Below are 12,969 nucleotides of genomic sequence, written 5' to 3'. Positions count from 1 at the left end.
TATTCTACTGTTGAAAACTTGGGAACTAATGCCTAGCACACAGTAGGCTCTCAGCAAAGGTAGTTACCCTAACCCTTTTGCCAGGCATGGTGGTGCACACTTTTAATCCAGCACTATCTAGAGGCAGCTAGATCTCTGAGTTTACGGCCAGCCTGGTCTCCAGAGTTAGTTCCAGGCCATCTTAAAAAGAAAAAAGTAATCACCTCCCACTGATAAGTCCCTGTAGTTATCTACTGCACACTGTCCACTTTGTCTTCCTAAATGACCAGGCTGTGTCTTGCGGGGGGCAGAGCTCTCTAACGCTTATCACCTTATGGAAAGTCAGACCTGATGGAAGCCATGAGTTTTACTACACTTAAAATTGAGAACAGTATGAGGCTGTGGGGAGGGGTACCAGGGGGACTATCTTCAGAAGGACAGTTATCAGGTGCTTTGTTAGGTATGCTTCCAGAATATAGAAATGAGTATTTCACAGACTTATTCTCAAGGAGCTCTGGGGCTAGTAAAGGTTTCGCTTCCAGAAGTCGGTGATTTCTCTCCCTGTTTCCTGGATACAGGCTGTGCATGCATGCTAGTGCAATATCCCATTGTAAATATCATGTCCACTATTATGAGAGGAACCAGGCAAGTCCAGCCTGGAAAGCTCCAGACAAATATGCTTCTACCAGCAATCCACATCTTCGAAGACATATTCTGACCTATGGAGGTCAACTCTATTTTCTCTTTCCTAGAGATGGGAAACGGAGGACTAGGTTAGTACCAAGTGTTTAAGCTATCTCCTCAGAATAAAACGAATACAATTTCCCATCATAAGTGTGTAGTGAGTCATAGCAATGTCCCTTTTTATCAAGTGACACCACCATCTAATTCAGTTACCTCTTTGCTGGTGGATTTTCACACAGCCACTCACACTTTTACCTTGTGGCAGTTTCTGCTTAGGCTAGCGGTCCAGTTCACATTTTTATATGAACAAAATGCTCAAACAGGTTCTAATGTGCATTTTCAACATAGCTGCATTATTTTATAACTACCAAGCCTACCAACTGTGGGGCACAAAACTCTATAATCCATGCTAGCTTTTCTTCTGGGAGAAAAGCAAGGAAGCACACGATGGGGGAGCTGTGGGAGCTGCATTGGTCATGGACCCTATGAGAGGTGCTGTGATGACCAAGGAATGGAGGAAGCTGAGCTATCCCAGGCTGCAAGACAGCCTGCACTGGGGGTGTCCAGTCATTCGTTAGAGCAGTCTCCAGCAACCACTGGTTAACTATGAGCTCCCTGAGGAGCAAAATGGGCAACTGGTTAAAGTATCATAGTTAATGTACACTTTCTGCAAGAGATAGACTTAGGCCTGGCCCTTAACTTGTCAGGTGGATATTGACTATTTCCATCTCATCTCCAAGAATTCTATAGCTATTGCTCTGGACAGAGGACAAAAGAGGGGACTCAGAATTTTCATTTATCTGCCATTTCCTAAAGCTCTCCAAGCCTCCAATGTTATATATAAATGGGGGGTATGCTAGTCTATTTTAATGTTGAAAAATTATAAACTAATGTCTGGCACATAGTAGGCACTCAGAAAAGGTAGTTACTTCACCCCTTTGCCAACATGGCAGTGTGCACCTTTAATCCCAGCACTCTGGAGGCAGAGGCAAGTGGGGTTTTATTTAATAAAGGAAATAGCTAGGCTTTCTCTTGGCTTAAGTAAAGAAAATAATAGGTTTCTATCTACTAAATTAGGCCTCATCCCTAATTTAACAAGCAGGCTTTCCACATGTGATATTGAACATCTATCATCTCAGCATTCTGGAAGCTGAGGCAGGAAGATCAAGAGTTCGAGGCCAGTCTGGGCTGCCCTTAAGCCACTCTCAAAAACAACAAAATGAACCAACCAAATAAACAAGCCCCCCCCCCCCCCCCGAAAAAAAGGCTATGGGACTGCCAAGGTGGCCAGTGGGATTAGGAAACAAGGCCAGCCTCAGAGACTCAAGCTTTCCTCCCTGTTGGCATGTGCATGGCTATAGACCTACCTCTGGAATAAAATTATGGCTCTGCACTAGGGAGTCAAAGACCCTTTATTATTCTCTAATCCCCACTCGCTGCTCTAGGAAAGCAGGCCAATTTAGGCTATTTCCAGTTCAATAACCAACTTTCTCATTCATGATCTTCTAATTCTCACAGGCACTCTGGAAGCATTTGAGGGAACTTGAAAAAAATAAATCCATTCTCTGTCACAGAGCAATGAAGCCATGACAGATACTTTTAAGTATTTCCTAAGCCCCCCAGGTCATTCTCATGTTCAGCCATGAACAAACCAGTGCAATAGTCATTTGTACATCTCCTTGTCCTTACCCCACAAGATCATATGAGAAAATGAAAATCCTAAATCCTACTGGCTAATAATGTAAGCATGGTTTAATTATCTTTGGTAACTGTGTTTATCCTGTTTATTTACTGAGGTTGGCTGGTAGATAATGCATTTCTTATGCTATTTTTAATTTTTTTAAATTTTAAACTAGAAGCCAAGAATTGATTGGCATATATTAGTTCATGTACATCCTTAATTTTGAATTCTGCTTGGTTTGGTTAAACAAAACCAAGTCTCCAGGAATGTGCTTGCTACCTTCCTGACCTGATATTCTCCATATATTTATTTATATTTATGAATATTACATAGTATGGATATAATGTGGTAGTAAAGGCTTATAATCTCAGCCCTTGGGAGGTGAAGACAGAAAGATAAGGAGTTCAAGGTCGTCCTTGGTTATATGTCAAGCTCAAGACCATGCTGGGCTACTTGAGATTATGTCTTTAAAAAAGTTTTCTTGCCAGGCAGCTTTGGTGCACACCTTTGATCCCAGCACTCTGGAGGCAGAGGCAGGTGGATCTCTGTGTTCAAGGTCAGCCTGGTCTACTGAGCAAGTGCCAGGACTACCCAGAGAAACCCTGTCTTGGAAAAAAAATTTCTTGGGAAAGTTGCAACCCTGGAGCTATTGTAACAGGAGGTTATGGACACCCAAAATGGATGCTGGGAACAAAACTCTGGTCCTCTGTAAGAGCAGTAAGTGCTCTTAACTCCTAAACCCTAACTCCTAAACCCCAGCCCTATCTTTTAGGGCAATTTCAAGATTGAATTATAAATACTGCTTTGCTAATAAGCACAAACCAACATAGTTCAGTGAAGTTTTATCAAGCCCTTTATTTGGAATGTAACGACTGAGATGAGAACTTCGGAATCACTGTTTTTGAGGTTGTTCTGATGAGACTGTAGTGTTAGCCTTCCTTGGTGGTCTTAGGCATGATATGGAGGGGACATTTAATCGACCAAGTTGACCAAAGCCGTCACATATCTGTGACTGCGGTCAATTCTATAAAAAGAAAAAGAGGCTGGGGGGGGTGTGGCTCAGTTGGTAGAGTGCTTGCCTGACATGCACAAAGCTCTGAGTTTGATCCCTAGCACTTGGTAAAACCAAGGAGAGGCAGGAGCAGAAGTCCAGAGAAATCTAGGCTACAAACCAAGTTTGCAGCCAGCCTGGGATACATGAAACCCTGTCTCAAAAAAGCAAAAAGAAAAAGGAGGAAATGTGGGGTGGGGGCATGAAGAGTCAGGCATGGTCCACTCATCTGTAATCCCTTCTCCAGGGAAGCTGAGCAGAGATTGTGAGTTTGAGGCCAACTGGGTTATACAGTGAGACTTTGTCTCTAATAAACAAACAAATGAAAACAGGAGCAGGGTCAGAAAAGGATACTACCTCTCCCTCCCTTGACTTCAGGTGGCAAGTGACTCCTTTCACAAGACAAACGGCATCTTCCAGGTATTCTCAGCAAGGACACTAAGTGTTGGTCTTATGATCGTATTGGTGAAATAGAAATATTTGAAGAAAGCTCAATAAGCATTAAACAGAGATCCTGTCCCCTCTGGCAGCACTAAACTGCTGTATGGTTCCCATTCCTGGACATGTTTATGAGGTTCACAGATCCTGGTACAGGGACCAGAGGAATTTTACTGCTGACTGTAGCTGACTGAGTTAGAATGAGCATGGGAAAAGGAACTGGGCCAGATTTCCCAATTATAGAATCTAAGAAAAACTGAGAAATATCTAAAAGAATATATTTTAAATTTTTTTTTGAGTTTTCTTTGTGTAGCCTTGGCTGTCCTGGAACTAGCTCTGTAGACCAGGCTAGACTCGAACTCACAGAGATCCACCTGCCTCTGCTTCCAGAGTGCTGGCATTAAAGGTGTGTCCCACCACTGCCCTAAAATTCTTTGTTTTAAAACAGTGGTTTAGCAAAGTCCAGCTTTGACTTCATGAAAAGCAACAGAATGAGCCAGCCATGTGGGACTGGACAGGGAAATCAAGATTCCCGAGGGGATGGAACTTGGTCCTCACACTGTCAGCAGCTGTCACTCCTTCATTTTGGTGTCTTTCTTTTGGAACATGGGAAACTGAGGATTGCCCGAGTCTGTATTGATCAGCATGGTGCCCCAATATGTTTACTGCCAACCTAATTACAGAATCTGCTTTTGAAGTTTAAAAAACAAAACAAAGTGGTTTAGAGCATTTGTTGCTCTTGCAGAGGACCCAGGTTCAATTCCCAGCACCCACACAGTGGCTTGCAATCATTCATAACTCCAGTTCTAGGGAATCTGACACCCTCTTCTGACCTCTGCAGGCACCAGGCACACACATGATGCACATACACACATGCAGACAAAACACTGACACATAAAATAAAATCTAAAAAAAATTTTAAGAGGAGGAAAAAGAAGAAAAATCAAGTGAGAATCAGAGCCAAATGGGGTTGTGGCATCAGAAACTTATGTGGGCTGGTAGATGTGGAAAATAATCAGTAAGAGATCATACTAAATTTATGAAAAAGATGGTAGGTAGCAAAAGGCTGAGCCAGCTAGGGGTCATGTACTTCTGTGGGCAATCTTTTTTTTTTTTAAAACAAAATATGTGCCGGGCAGTGGTGGCACACACCTTTAATCCCAGCACTTGGGAGGCAGAGGCAGGCAGATCTTTGTGAGTTCCAGGCCAGCCTGGTCTACAGAGCAAGATCCAGGAAAGGTGCAAAGCTACACAGAGAAACCAAAAAAAACCCCATCTTTTGTTTTTTGTTTTGTTTTTTGACACAGAGTTTCTCTGTGTAGCTTTGCACCTTTCCTGGAACTCACTTGGTAGCCCAGGCTGGCCTCCAACTCACAGAGATCCGCCTGCCTCTGCCTCCGAGTGCTGGGATTAAAGGCGTGCGCCACCACCGCCCGGCAAGATGCTTGTTTTTATGTGAATGAGTGTTTGGCCTACATGTATATATATGTACCACATGTATGTCTGGTGTCTGTAGAGGCCAGAAGATGGGACCAGATCCCTTGAAACTGGAGTTAAAATTGTAAGCCACCATGTTGGTGCTGGGAACTAAACACAAGTTCCCTCTCCCCTTTAAAAACAGGGTTTTCCTATGTAACCTAGGCTGGCCTAGGATCCTCAGCAATCCTGCTGCCCCAGCTTCCCAGGTGCTAGGACAACAGGTGTGAACCATCACACCTGGCCAGACCCTGGCTCTTAACACTTCCATTTCCAGTGCAGCTTGTGATCACCTTTCAGATTGGTTCTGTAAAATGTTGTGTCATGGGTTCTTAAGCCTTACCACATCTGAGATACAGGAAGCATTCCCACTACCTTATAAGGAAACAAGGTCTTCAGAAGGTAAAATAATGTTATATTACTTGAGACTTGAATCTAGGTCTGACATCAGAAGCTCTGCTCCTAGCCATTAATACTGTACGGATGATGACGAGCATTGAGTCCCTATACCCTCCTTAGCTCCACCCCCAATCAACCTGACGTGCGTGCGTGCGTGCGTGCGTGCGTGCGTGTGCGTGCGTGTGTTATACTTTGATGTGGAGACCAGAGGACTTTGGGAGTCATTGCTCAGGAGCCACTTGGTTCTTTGAGACAGGGTCTCTTATTGACCTGAGACTTACCAATTAAGCCAGGTGACAGGCCAGCAAGAGCCTCCCCAGTGCTGGGATTCAAGCCCGTGGCATTGGTTCTAGATTTTTCACGAGTTCTAGGGATTAGACTCAGATACTCATGCTTGCATAGCAAGCACTTTACTGAGATATCACTCCAGTCCCTAATTTTGAACTCCTAATTATCTTGTTTATAGGAACCTGAAACTTGCCAAAAGAACAGCCTGTTGTATACACCCCATATGATAAGAGACTACCCCTTTGCTACAGAGAACCAGGGTGAAATGAGCAATCAAAAATATCCATCCAATGACACATGCCTTTAATCCCAGAACTTGGGAGGCAGAGGCAGGAGGATCTCTGAGTTCAAGGCCAGCTTGATCTACAGAGCAAGTTCCAGGACAGCCAAGGCTATATAGAGAAACCCTGTCTCAAAAAACCAATATATATGCATGTATGTATGTATGTGTATATATGTGTGTGTGTATCCAAATAGATATGTATATAACAATACCAGGTCCTCATCTGAAAATGCCCCATTGCTACTCAAGCAGCTGCAGAGGCTGCTTTTTGTTGTCTAAGGAGCTAAGGCATAAGAAGAGGGGAGGAATGTTCTGTCTCCTCAAGAAATATGACATAAACTTGGGATTTCCAACCCATTGACATGAACTTAGGTACTCTTTTCAGTGAGTCTTTTTGAGACTGAAATATTTGTTATTGTCTCATAAGTCAGGGGGACTGGCTGAGATAGATATGGATATCATCTCAAGAGAAGCCTAGGGGAGCCCTACCGGAAACTTTGTAGTTTATTAATGAAGGAAGTGATGTAGAGCATGGCTCTCTCTGGAGTTCACGACTAAGGTGTTTCCATTATCAAATGCCAAGTAGGAAAGGATCAATCTTCTTTTACTTTATAAACAATTGACCAACTTGCATTTATTTTCATACTGTGGCTGAACCAGAGGCTCATTCAGTGTTGACAATGAAAACTCCAGAAAGTAAAGAGTAAATCTGGTTAGAGCCATCTCCTGGATGCACTCTGAGGAAGAGTTTTTGTGCCATCATCTAGGGAACAGACAGATCAGTAGGACATTTCTGGAGTTTCCTCTTCCCTACAGGAACTGGTCATGAGCACTAGGCCCCAAATGCCTCTTTAATTCTAGGGTTAAATGTATAGTTTCTCTCAAGACACCAGGTAGACAAGGAGATTCTACCCGCTGAAAATTTCTGTTGGACTTTACATTTCCAATGAGCCACTTTTGAATCTTTAACAAACAAATGGGTTCTATTTGATAGGAGACTGATGAATGGAAGAATTGACTATACAACAACTGAAGTTCCTACTTTGAGCCACACCAAGGACTAGCACTGATTCCATATGCTTCCAAGTTTCTGGAATGGCCCTGCCATTTTATTTGATTTTATGGCTCTTGTGTGGTTGGTATTTGAACTACATTCTCTTTTAGCCATTTTAGACCCCTGCTGGCTATGGCTCCTAACAGAACAGGCATTGGGATCCGTCGGCAGCACTCTGGTACATAGGCCTCTCATTAACTTTTGTGTCCTTGGTAAATCTGTTAAGTTCAGATGAACTTCAGATGCTATCTAGCCCCACACCAAAGCTTCAGTAGGTATCTTCTCTTCAGCTCTAGCAAATCCTTCCATCACCCTGAGTGTAATGCCTTGATTCATTCTTTTTCAGGTGCAAATCTCACATTCAAGTCCCTACTGGGTCATTAATGAAGCTGGAACCTGATTTGGGCATTTCAGAATTTCCAAGTTTTCCTGTGGGATGGTCCAGATTCTGGCTAAGCTCTTTATCCCAATATACCACAGTTCTGCCATCATCTGTCTTATCTATCCCCTGGGGATTTTCACTGCCTACAGACTGAAAGTTATGACAGCAGACCAGGTCTTACATACATTTCTTATGTCTCCCAGGACCCTTGGTATTATTAATGTCACTAAACAGTGTTTCCTATATGTGATTATCCTGAAGAGCAGCATGTTCAGGCAGAACTTTGGCAGGAGCACAGTAACTAGGCAAACACCATTTCCTACTGTGGGTACACTAACTATGCAGACTGAAGGTTGGGCCTAGTAATCAGGAGAAAGCATTCTCTTCCTTATCCAGAAAGTGCCATGTCTAAACAGTTCTAGATCTCATTCTAGACATTACAGAAGACTCTGGAGGAACAAAGGAATGTGGGATAAACAGCTCCTGTCCCAAATATAGGGCTTCTACATTCTCTGTCTTCTACTTCAGGACCCACTAAGAGCAGAACAAGACAAGCTGACTTCCACCAAGTTTCTACATGAGTTTCTCTGCTTTGGTTTTTCTGCCTCATTTGACTTTGTTTGGACAGAAGCCAAAGGAAGGACAGGATTTTGGCAGAGAAGAACTGTATCACAAGATTCTTCTTTCTTTTTAGAAAGTTTCTGGAGGCCCACCTTTTCTTTTAACAGCCTCATTTTGGTGATAACAATGTGAGAGCTGAAATAGGAAGAGGACACATAGCTGGTTACACAGACACTTAGGAATAGAACTAGGTTCAGGTGCTTTCAGAGGACCAAGAGTGCCCAAGAACAGAATGCATAGTAGTCATGACCCCTCAAAGTGCAACAGATGGCTGAGCATGATAGCACATGCTTTTAATCCCAGCACTCTAGATGCAGAGGCAGGCAAATCTCTGAGCTCCAGGCCAGCCAAGGCTACACAGTGAAGCCCTGTCTAACAACAACCACATCAAGTTGGGTGGCGATGGCACATTCCTTTAATCCCAGTGCTTGGGAGGCAGAGGCAGGTGGATCTCTGTGAGTTCGAGGCTAGCCTGGGCTACTGAGTGAGTTCCAGGATAGGCTCCAAAGCTACACAAGAAACCCTGTCGCGAAAAATCAAAAAAATTTACCAATCAGGTAGACAGATAGGATGTTTAACTCTCAGTGACTGAGGAGAGGTTTCATTCTGTTCACTGCCAGTGAGGGTGGAGCAGGCAGGGATGCAAATCCTTTCCTCAAGAGCATCACATTACAATACTGCCATCATACTACTAAGGGAACAGAAGCCCTGAGCTCAGCAGCACTTGCTAGAGTGCTTGATGCCTTGAAGTGCTGATTTTTGCTGCTAAGGATTGTAAAGAAAATCAGGTTGGGCATGGTGGTGCACCCAGAACATGAGGCAGAGACAGGCAGATCTCTGTGAGTTCAAGGTCAGCCTGGTCTATGAAGCAAGTTCTAGGCCAGGATACACAGAAAGACCTTGGAGGGGGGGGGGAGAGAGAGAGAGAGAGAGAGAGAGAGAGAGAGAGAGAGAGAGAGAGAGAGAAGTAAACACCAGAAATAGAAAAACATGATCATCGGCTAGGAAAAGAGAAGGGATAAATTGATAAGAAATGACTCTAAACTAATGATTCAGGTAGATTTTTAGGTCCTGCTATCACTGTTGTGCCTGGGATCTCTGGGATCTTTAGCTCCTACCTGGAGAGAAAACTCTTTTCCTAATTTTCTAACCAGGGCTATGGTAAAGTTCTCTACCCTTTTAAAAGCTGCTACAAGAGTCAGAATGTTTCAAATCAAGCTAGTAAAAGCTAAGAACTGTCCCCTTCAATAAGCTATTAAAGTCAGATTTCTTGTTCACCAACATTAAACAAAATGTATTAGCAGACAGAATCTAGGCCTAGGAAGGCAGCCTCAAGTCACCATGTTTCAGGAGAAGGTGACTACACAGGTATGAACAGAGCTTAGCTGGTTTCAGAGACACATTCCCCCAGCAGTCATCCCATCACTGAGGAATTAAAGACAGGCTTCAGGCTTGGGGGGCTCTTCCCATGCACCCGTCTCTACCTAGAGGCAGTCTACTCTCACTCTGCTATCCTGACAGAATGATCAGAAGCCAAATCTTGCTTCCCAAACTCCTTTTGTGGTATCTGGAAAGACATGGGTGCTGACTTCTCTTCCAGTTTTCAAAATAAGGTATTCTTGTACTGTTGTGGACTTCCAAAGCACAAGTATGTCTCTAGTTGAGTGCAGACACCCCCAAATTCCTCTGTGTACCAGATAATTACTATGGATTGTGGAGCTTGTCGGCTCTTTCCTGGGCCTTCCACTCTGCTGTGAACATAAATAATCAACGGGCCACAGATCTACAAAACCACCCCTCCACTCCCTTCCCCATACCACTGACTAGATTCTAGGCCCTCAGTGCTAATACCTAGGCCAGAGGTTTCCAGGGCAGTTAAGAGTGGACCAGGTGGGTCTGGTGGCTGTGCGGAAGGGTCCCTATCACCCGCACAGCCTCCACCGTGACCGGTCCGCAGGTGGTCCTTGAGCGTCTGCTTGTAGCGGAAGCTCCTCCCGCACAGTGCGCAGGGGTAGGGCCGCTCGCCTGTATGGATGCGCTGGTGCTTTATGAGGTGGTGTTTACGGATGAAGCTCTTGCCACAGTGCGGACACTGGAAAGGCCGCTCACCTGTGTGCAGCCTCCGGTGGTTTAACAAGTGTTCCTTACGCATGAAGCTCTTGCTACAGTCTGTGCACGGGTAGGGACGCTCGCCGGTGTGGATCATCTGGTGACGAATCAGGGCAGAGTGGCCATTGAAGTCAATGCCACACTGAGGACAGGAGAAAGGGCGCTCCTGCGCATGCCCCCTCTGGTGCAGCAGGAGACTGATCTTCAGACTAAAGCTACGGCCACACTGTGGGCAACGGAAGGGCCTCTCGCTAGCATGAGCTCGCCGATGGCTGGTGAGTCGCGCCTGGTCAGCAAAGCGCTTGGGACAATCAGGACAAGGGAAAGGGCGCTCAGTACTGTTGTGGACCCGAAGGTGGTAGGTGAGTCGTGAGGGGTGAGTGAAGGTCCGGGAGCAGTGAGGGCAGGTGGGTGGTGTTTCACTGGCATGGTCCTGGGAGGTGCTACCGAGGTCCACCTGTGGGGCAAAGTGCTTGGGACACTGGGCACAGGTTAAGGGGTGTTCGGCAGCATGGCTACACTGATGTGTCATTAACATGTCTTGGTTGAGACTCTTGCCACAATGGTGGCATGAGAACATCTGCTCTCCAACTGGAGGTGGGAGTGGGTAGCTTCCTAACTGAGTAAAAGTCACTTGTCCCTCTGAGGCTTCGGGCAGGTCAGTGGCTGCGCGTCCAAAAGGTGTCATGGGTGCACACTGCTGGCTCTTGAAAGCTACGTCTGAAAAAGCATCCTTGGCTGCTGGTGGTGGGGGCGCAGGGAAGGCTACTGGAGCTTCAGGACACAAGGAGGCTCTGGCAAGGTCTTCGGCTTTGATGACAAGTTCTTCATCTGAAAGAAGGGACTCAGAGTTATCTCACCAGTACCTCTCACATTCCAACCAGTTCTAGCAGGCTGCTCTAAGCAGCTAACTGCTCACATAAGCTCAGGGAAGGGCTCTCATTACTAACACGGCCCCTGTAGACCGGGTGCCAAATCATTACAAATATAAGACTGTACGGCGATGCTCCATTTTGAAAAGGAGTAACCTTGGCACCAATCTTCCCCACAGTATTTCCTTCATGTTTCACTTCTACTCAATAACTTTATCCATTGCCTGGTGTGACAGGGCCTGACTCACCTCTTTACTTCCATTCCACATCTTATGAGATAGACCCTTCCAGAGTCAGCTGGCTGTCCTCCCAGAAATAAGAACACATTTCCACCTTTGTGTCTTTGGTCATTCTGTTCTCCCTTTTCCAGGATGCTTCCCATCTCTCTCCCTGTCTTCCCAAATCACAGTCAAGTCAAACTAGTCAATCTTTTAGGCCCATTCTTCCCTCACACTCTTTTACTGGGGAGGAGGGTGGCGCCGGGGGGTGGGGAGGGTGGGTGGGGTGTGCAGGGCATGAGACGGGTTTCCTGTAACTCAGGCTAGCCTCAAACTTGAGTCTAGCCCTGAACTCAAGTGCTGGGATTATAGGTTGGCTTTACACACACTTGGTCATGCAGTACCTAAATACCTAAACTAAAACTGACATGTTTTCTAAACCCCAAATATCTTTAAGTCATCCATCTAACTCACTCCCATGCACCTAACGACATGTCTAGATTGGTATGTATGTCTGTGGTATAAATTTTCTAAAGAGCAGAAACTGTCTTATTTCTCACTTCCCAGAGTCCTGAGAAACATAGGGCACAGCATAGACTAAAGCAAAACCAAAAACAAACAAAAAAAAAACAAAAAACCACCAGGTTCTATTATGCTATATAAACAACTGAGTCCTTTCTGATCTTCAGATTCTCTTCTATAAATTACACTGTCTATCTTGTGGAGGGGGACATGTGCATGCCATGCTACACATGTGGAGGTCAGGGGACAGCTTGTGAAGCTGGTTCTCTCCTTCCACAATGCGAGTCTTGGGAAATCACACCTAGATGGTCAGGCTTGGTAACAGGTGCCTTTACCCACTAAAGCCATCTCATTGGCCAAGATTCTCTTCTATTGTTCAGAAAGTAAGTCACAGCTGGCCCTAGCTCTCATTACAGAAGGAAACATTCGTTTCCTTGTCTATCACTATTTTTCCTTTTTCTGAGGGGAGATATTTCCACTTGCACTCCTCCAACACTTCTGCCTACTTCTCTCTACCCCACTCTCCATTTTTGTTCTATTCTATTTTGACTGATTGATGACTGAGACAGAGTCTTGTTGTATAACCCTGACTGGCCTAGAACTTACTGTTTCCAGGCAATCCTAGACCAGGCAATCCTCCTGCTTCTGCTTCCTGAGTGCTGGGATTACAGGCTACCATGCCTGGCTCTATTCTAGCTATCCTTTCTAAGTGATCTTCAGATACTCTGTTTTTCTAATTTCCATCTTTTATTCATTTCTATACACTTATTATTCTTCCTCTAACAATCCTGTCTTTCTTTTTTAAATATAGTGCTAAAGATTGAACCCAGGGCTTTGTACGGATATACCCAGCCCCAACAATTCTTATTTGCATTTAAGAGTACGTTTTCTGGGCTGGTGAAACGGCTCTGT

At 44.9% G+C, this 12,969-nt stretch overlaps 1 protein-coding gene across 1 annotated transcript in view; it reads right to left on the bottom strand.

Annotated features, from left to right (window-relative positions):
* Positions 1–3,179: 3,179 nt before the first annotated feature.
* Znf398 (zinc finger protein 398) overlaps positions 3,180–12,969 on the bottom strand; it is a 31,664-nt gene continuing 21,874 nt past the window's right edge. The window contains exon 6 of the mRNA XM_052720812.1: positions 3,180–11,276. Within this exon, the coding sequence (XP_052576772.1) occupies positions 10,120–11,276 (1,157 nt within the window). The 3' untranslated portion in view covers positions 3,180–10,119. The remainder of the gene's footprint in view (positions 11,277–12,969) is intronic.

The sequence above is a fragment of the Peromyscus californicus genome, unplaced genomic scaffold (genome assembly GCF_007827085.1).
Source record: "Peromyscus californicus insignis strain IS unplaced genomic scaffold, ASM782708v3 Scaffold_6__1_contigs__length_162567912, whole genome shotgun sequence".
NCBI classification, from domain to species: domain Eukaryota; kingdom Metazoa; phylum Chordata; class Mammalia; order Rodentia; family Cricetidae; genus Peromyscus; species Peromyscus californicus.
This window is presented reverse-complemented; position numbering and strand designations above follow the sequence as displayed.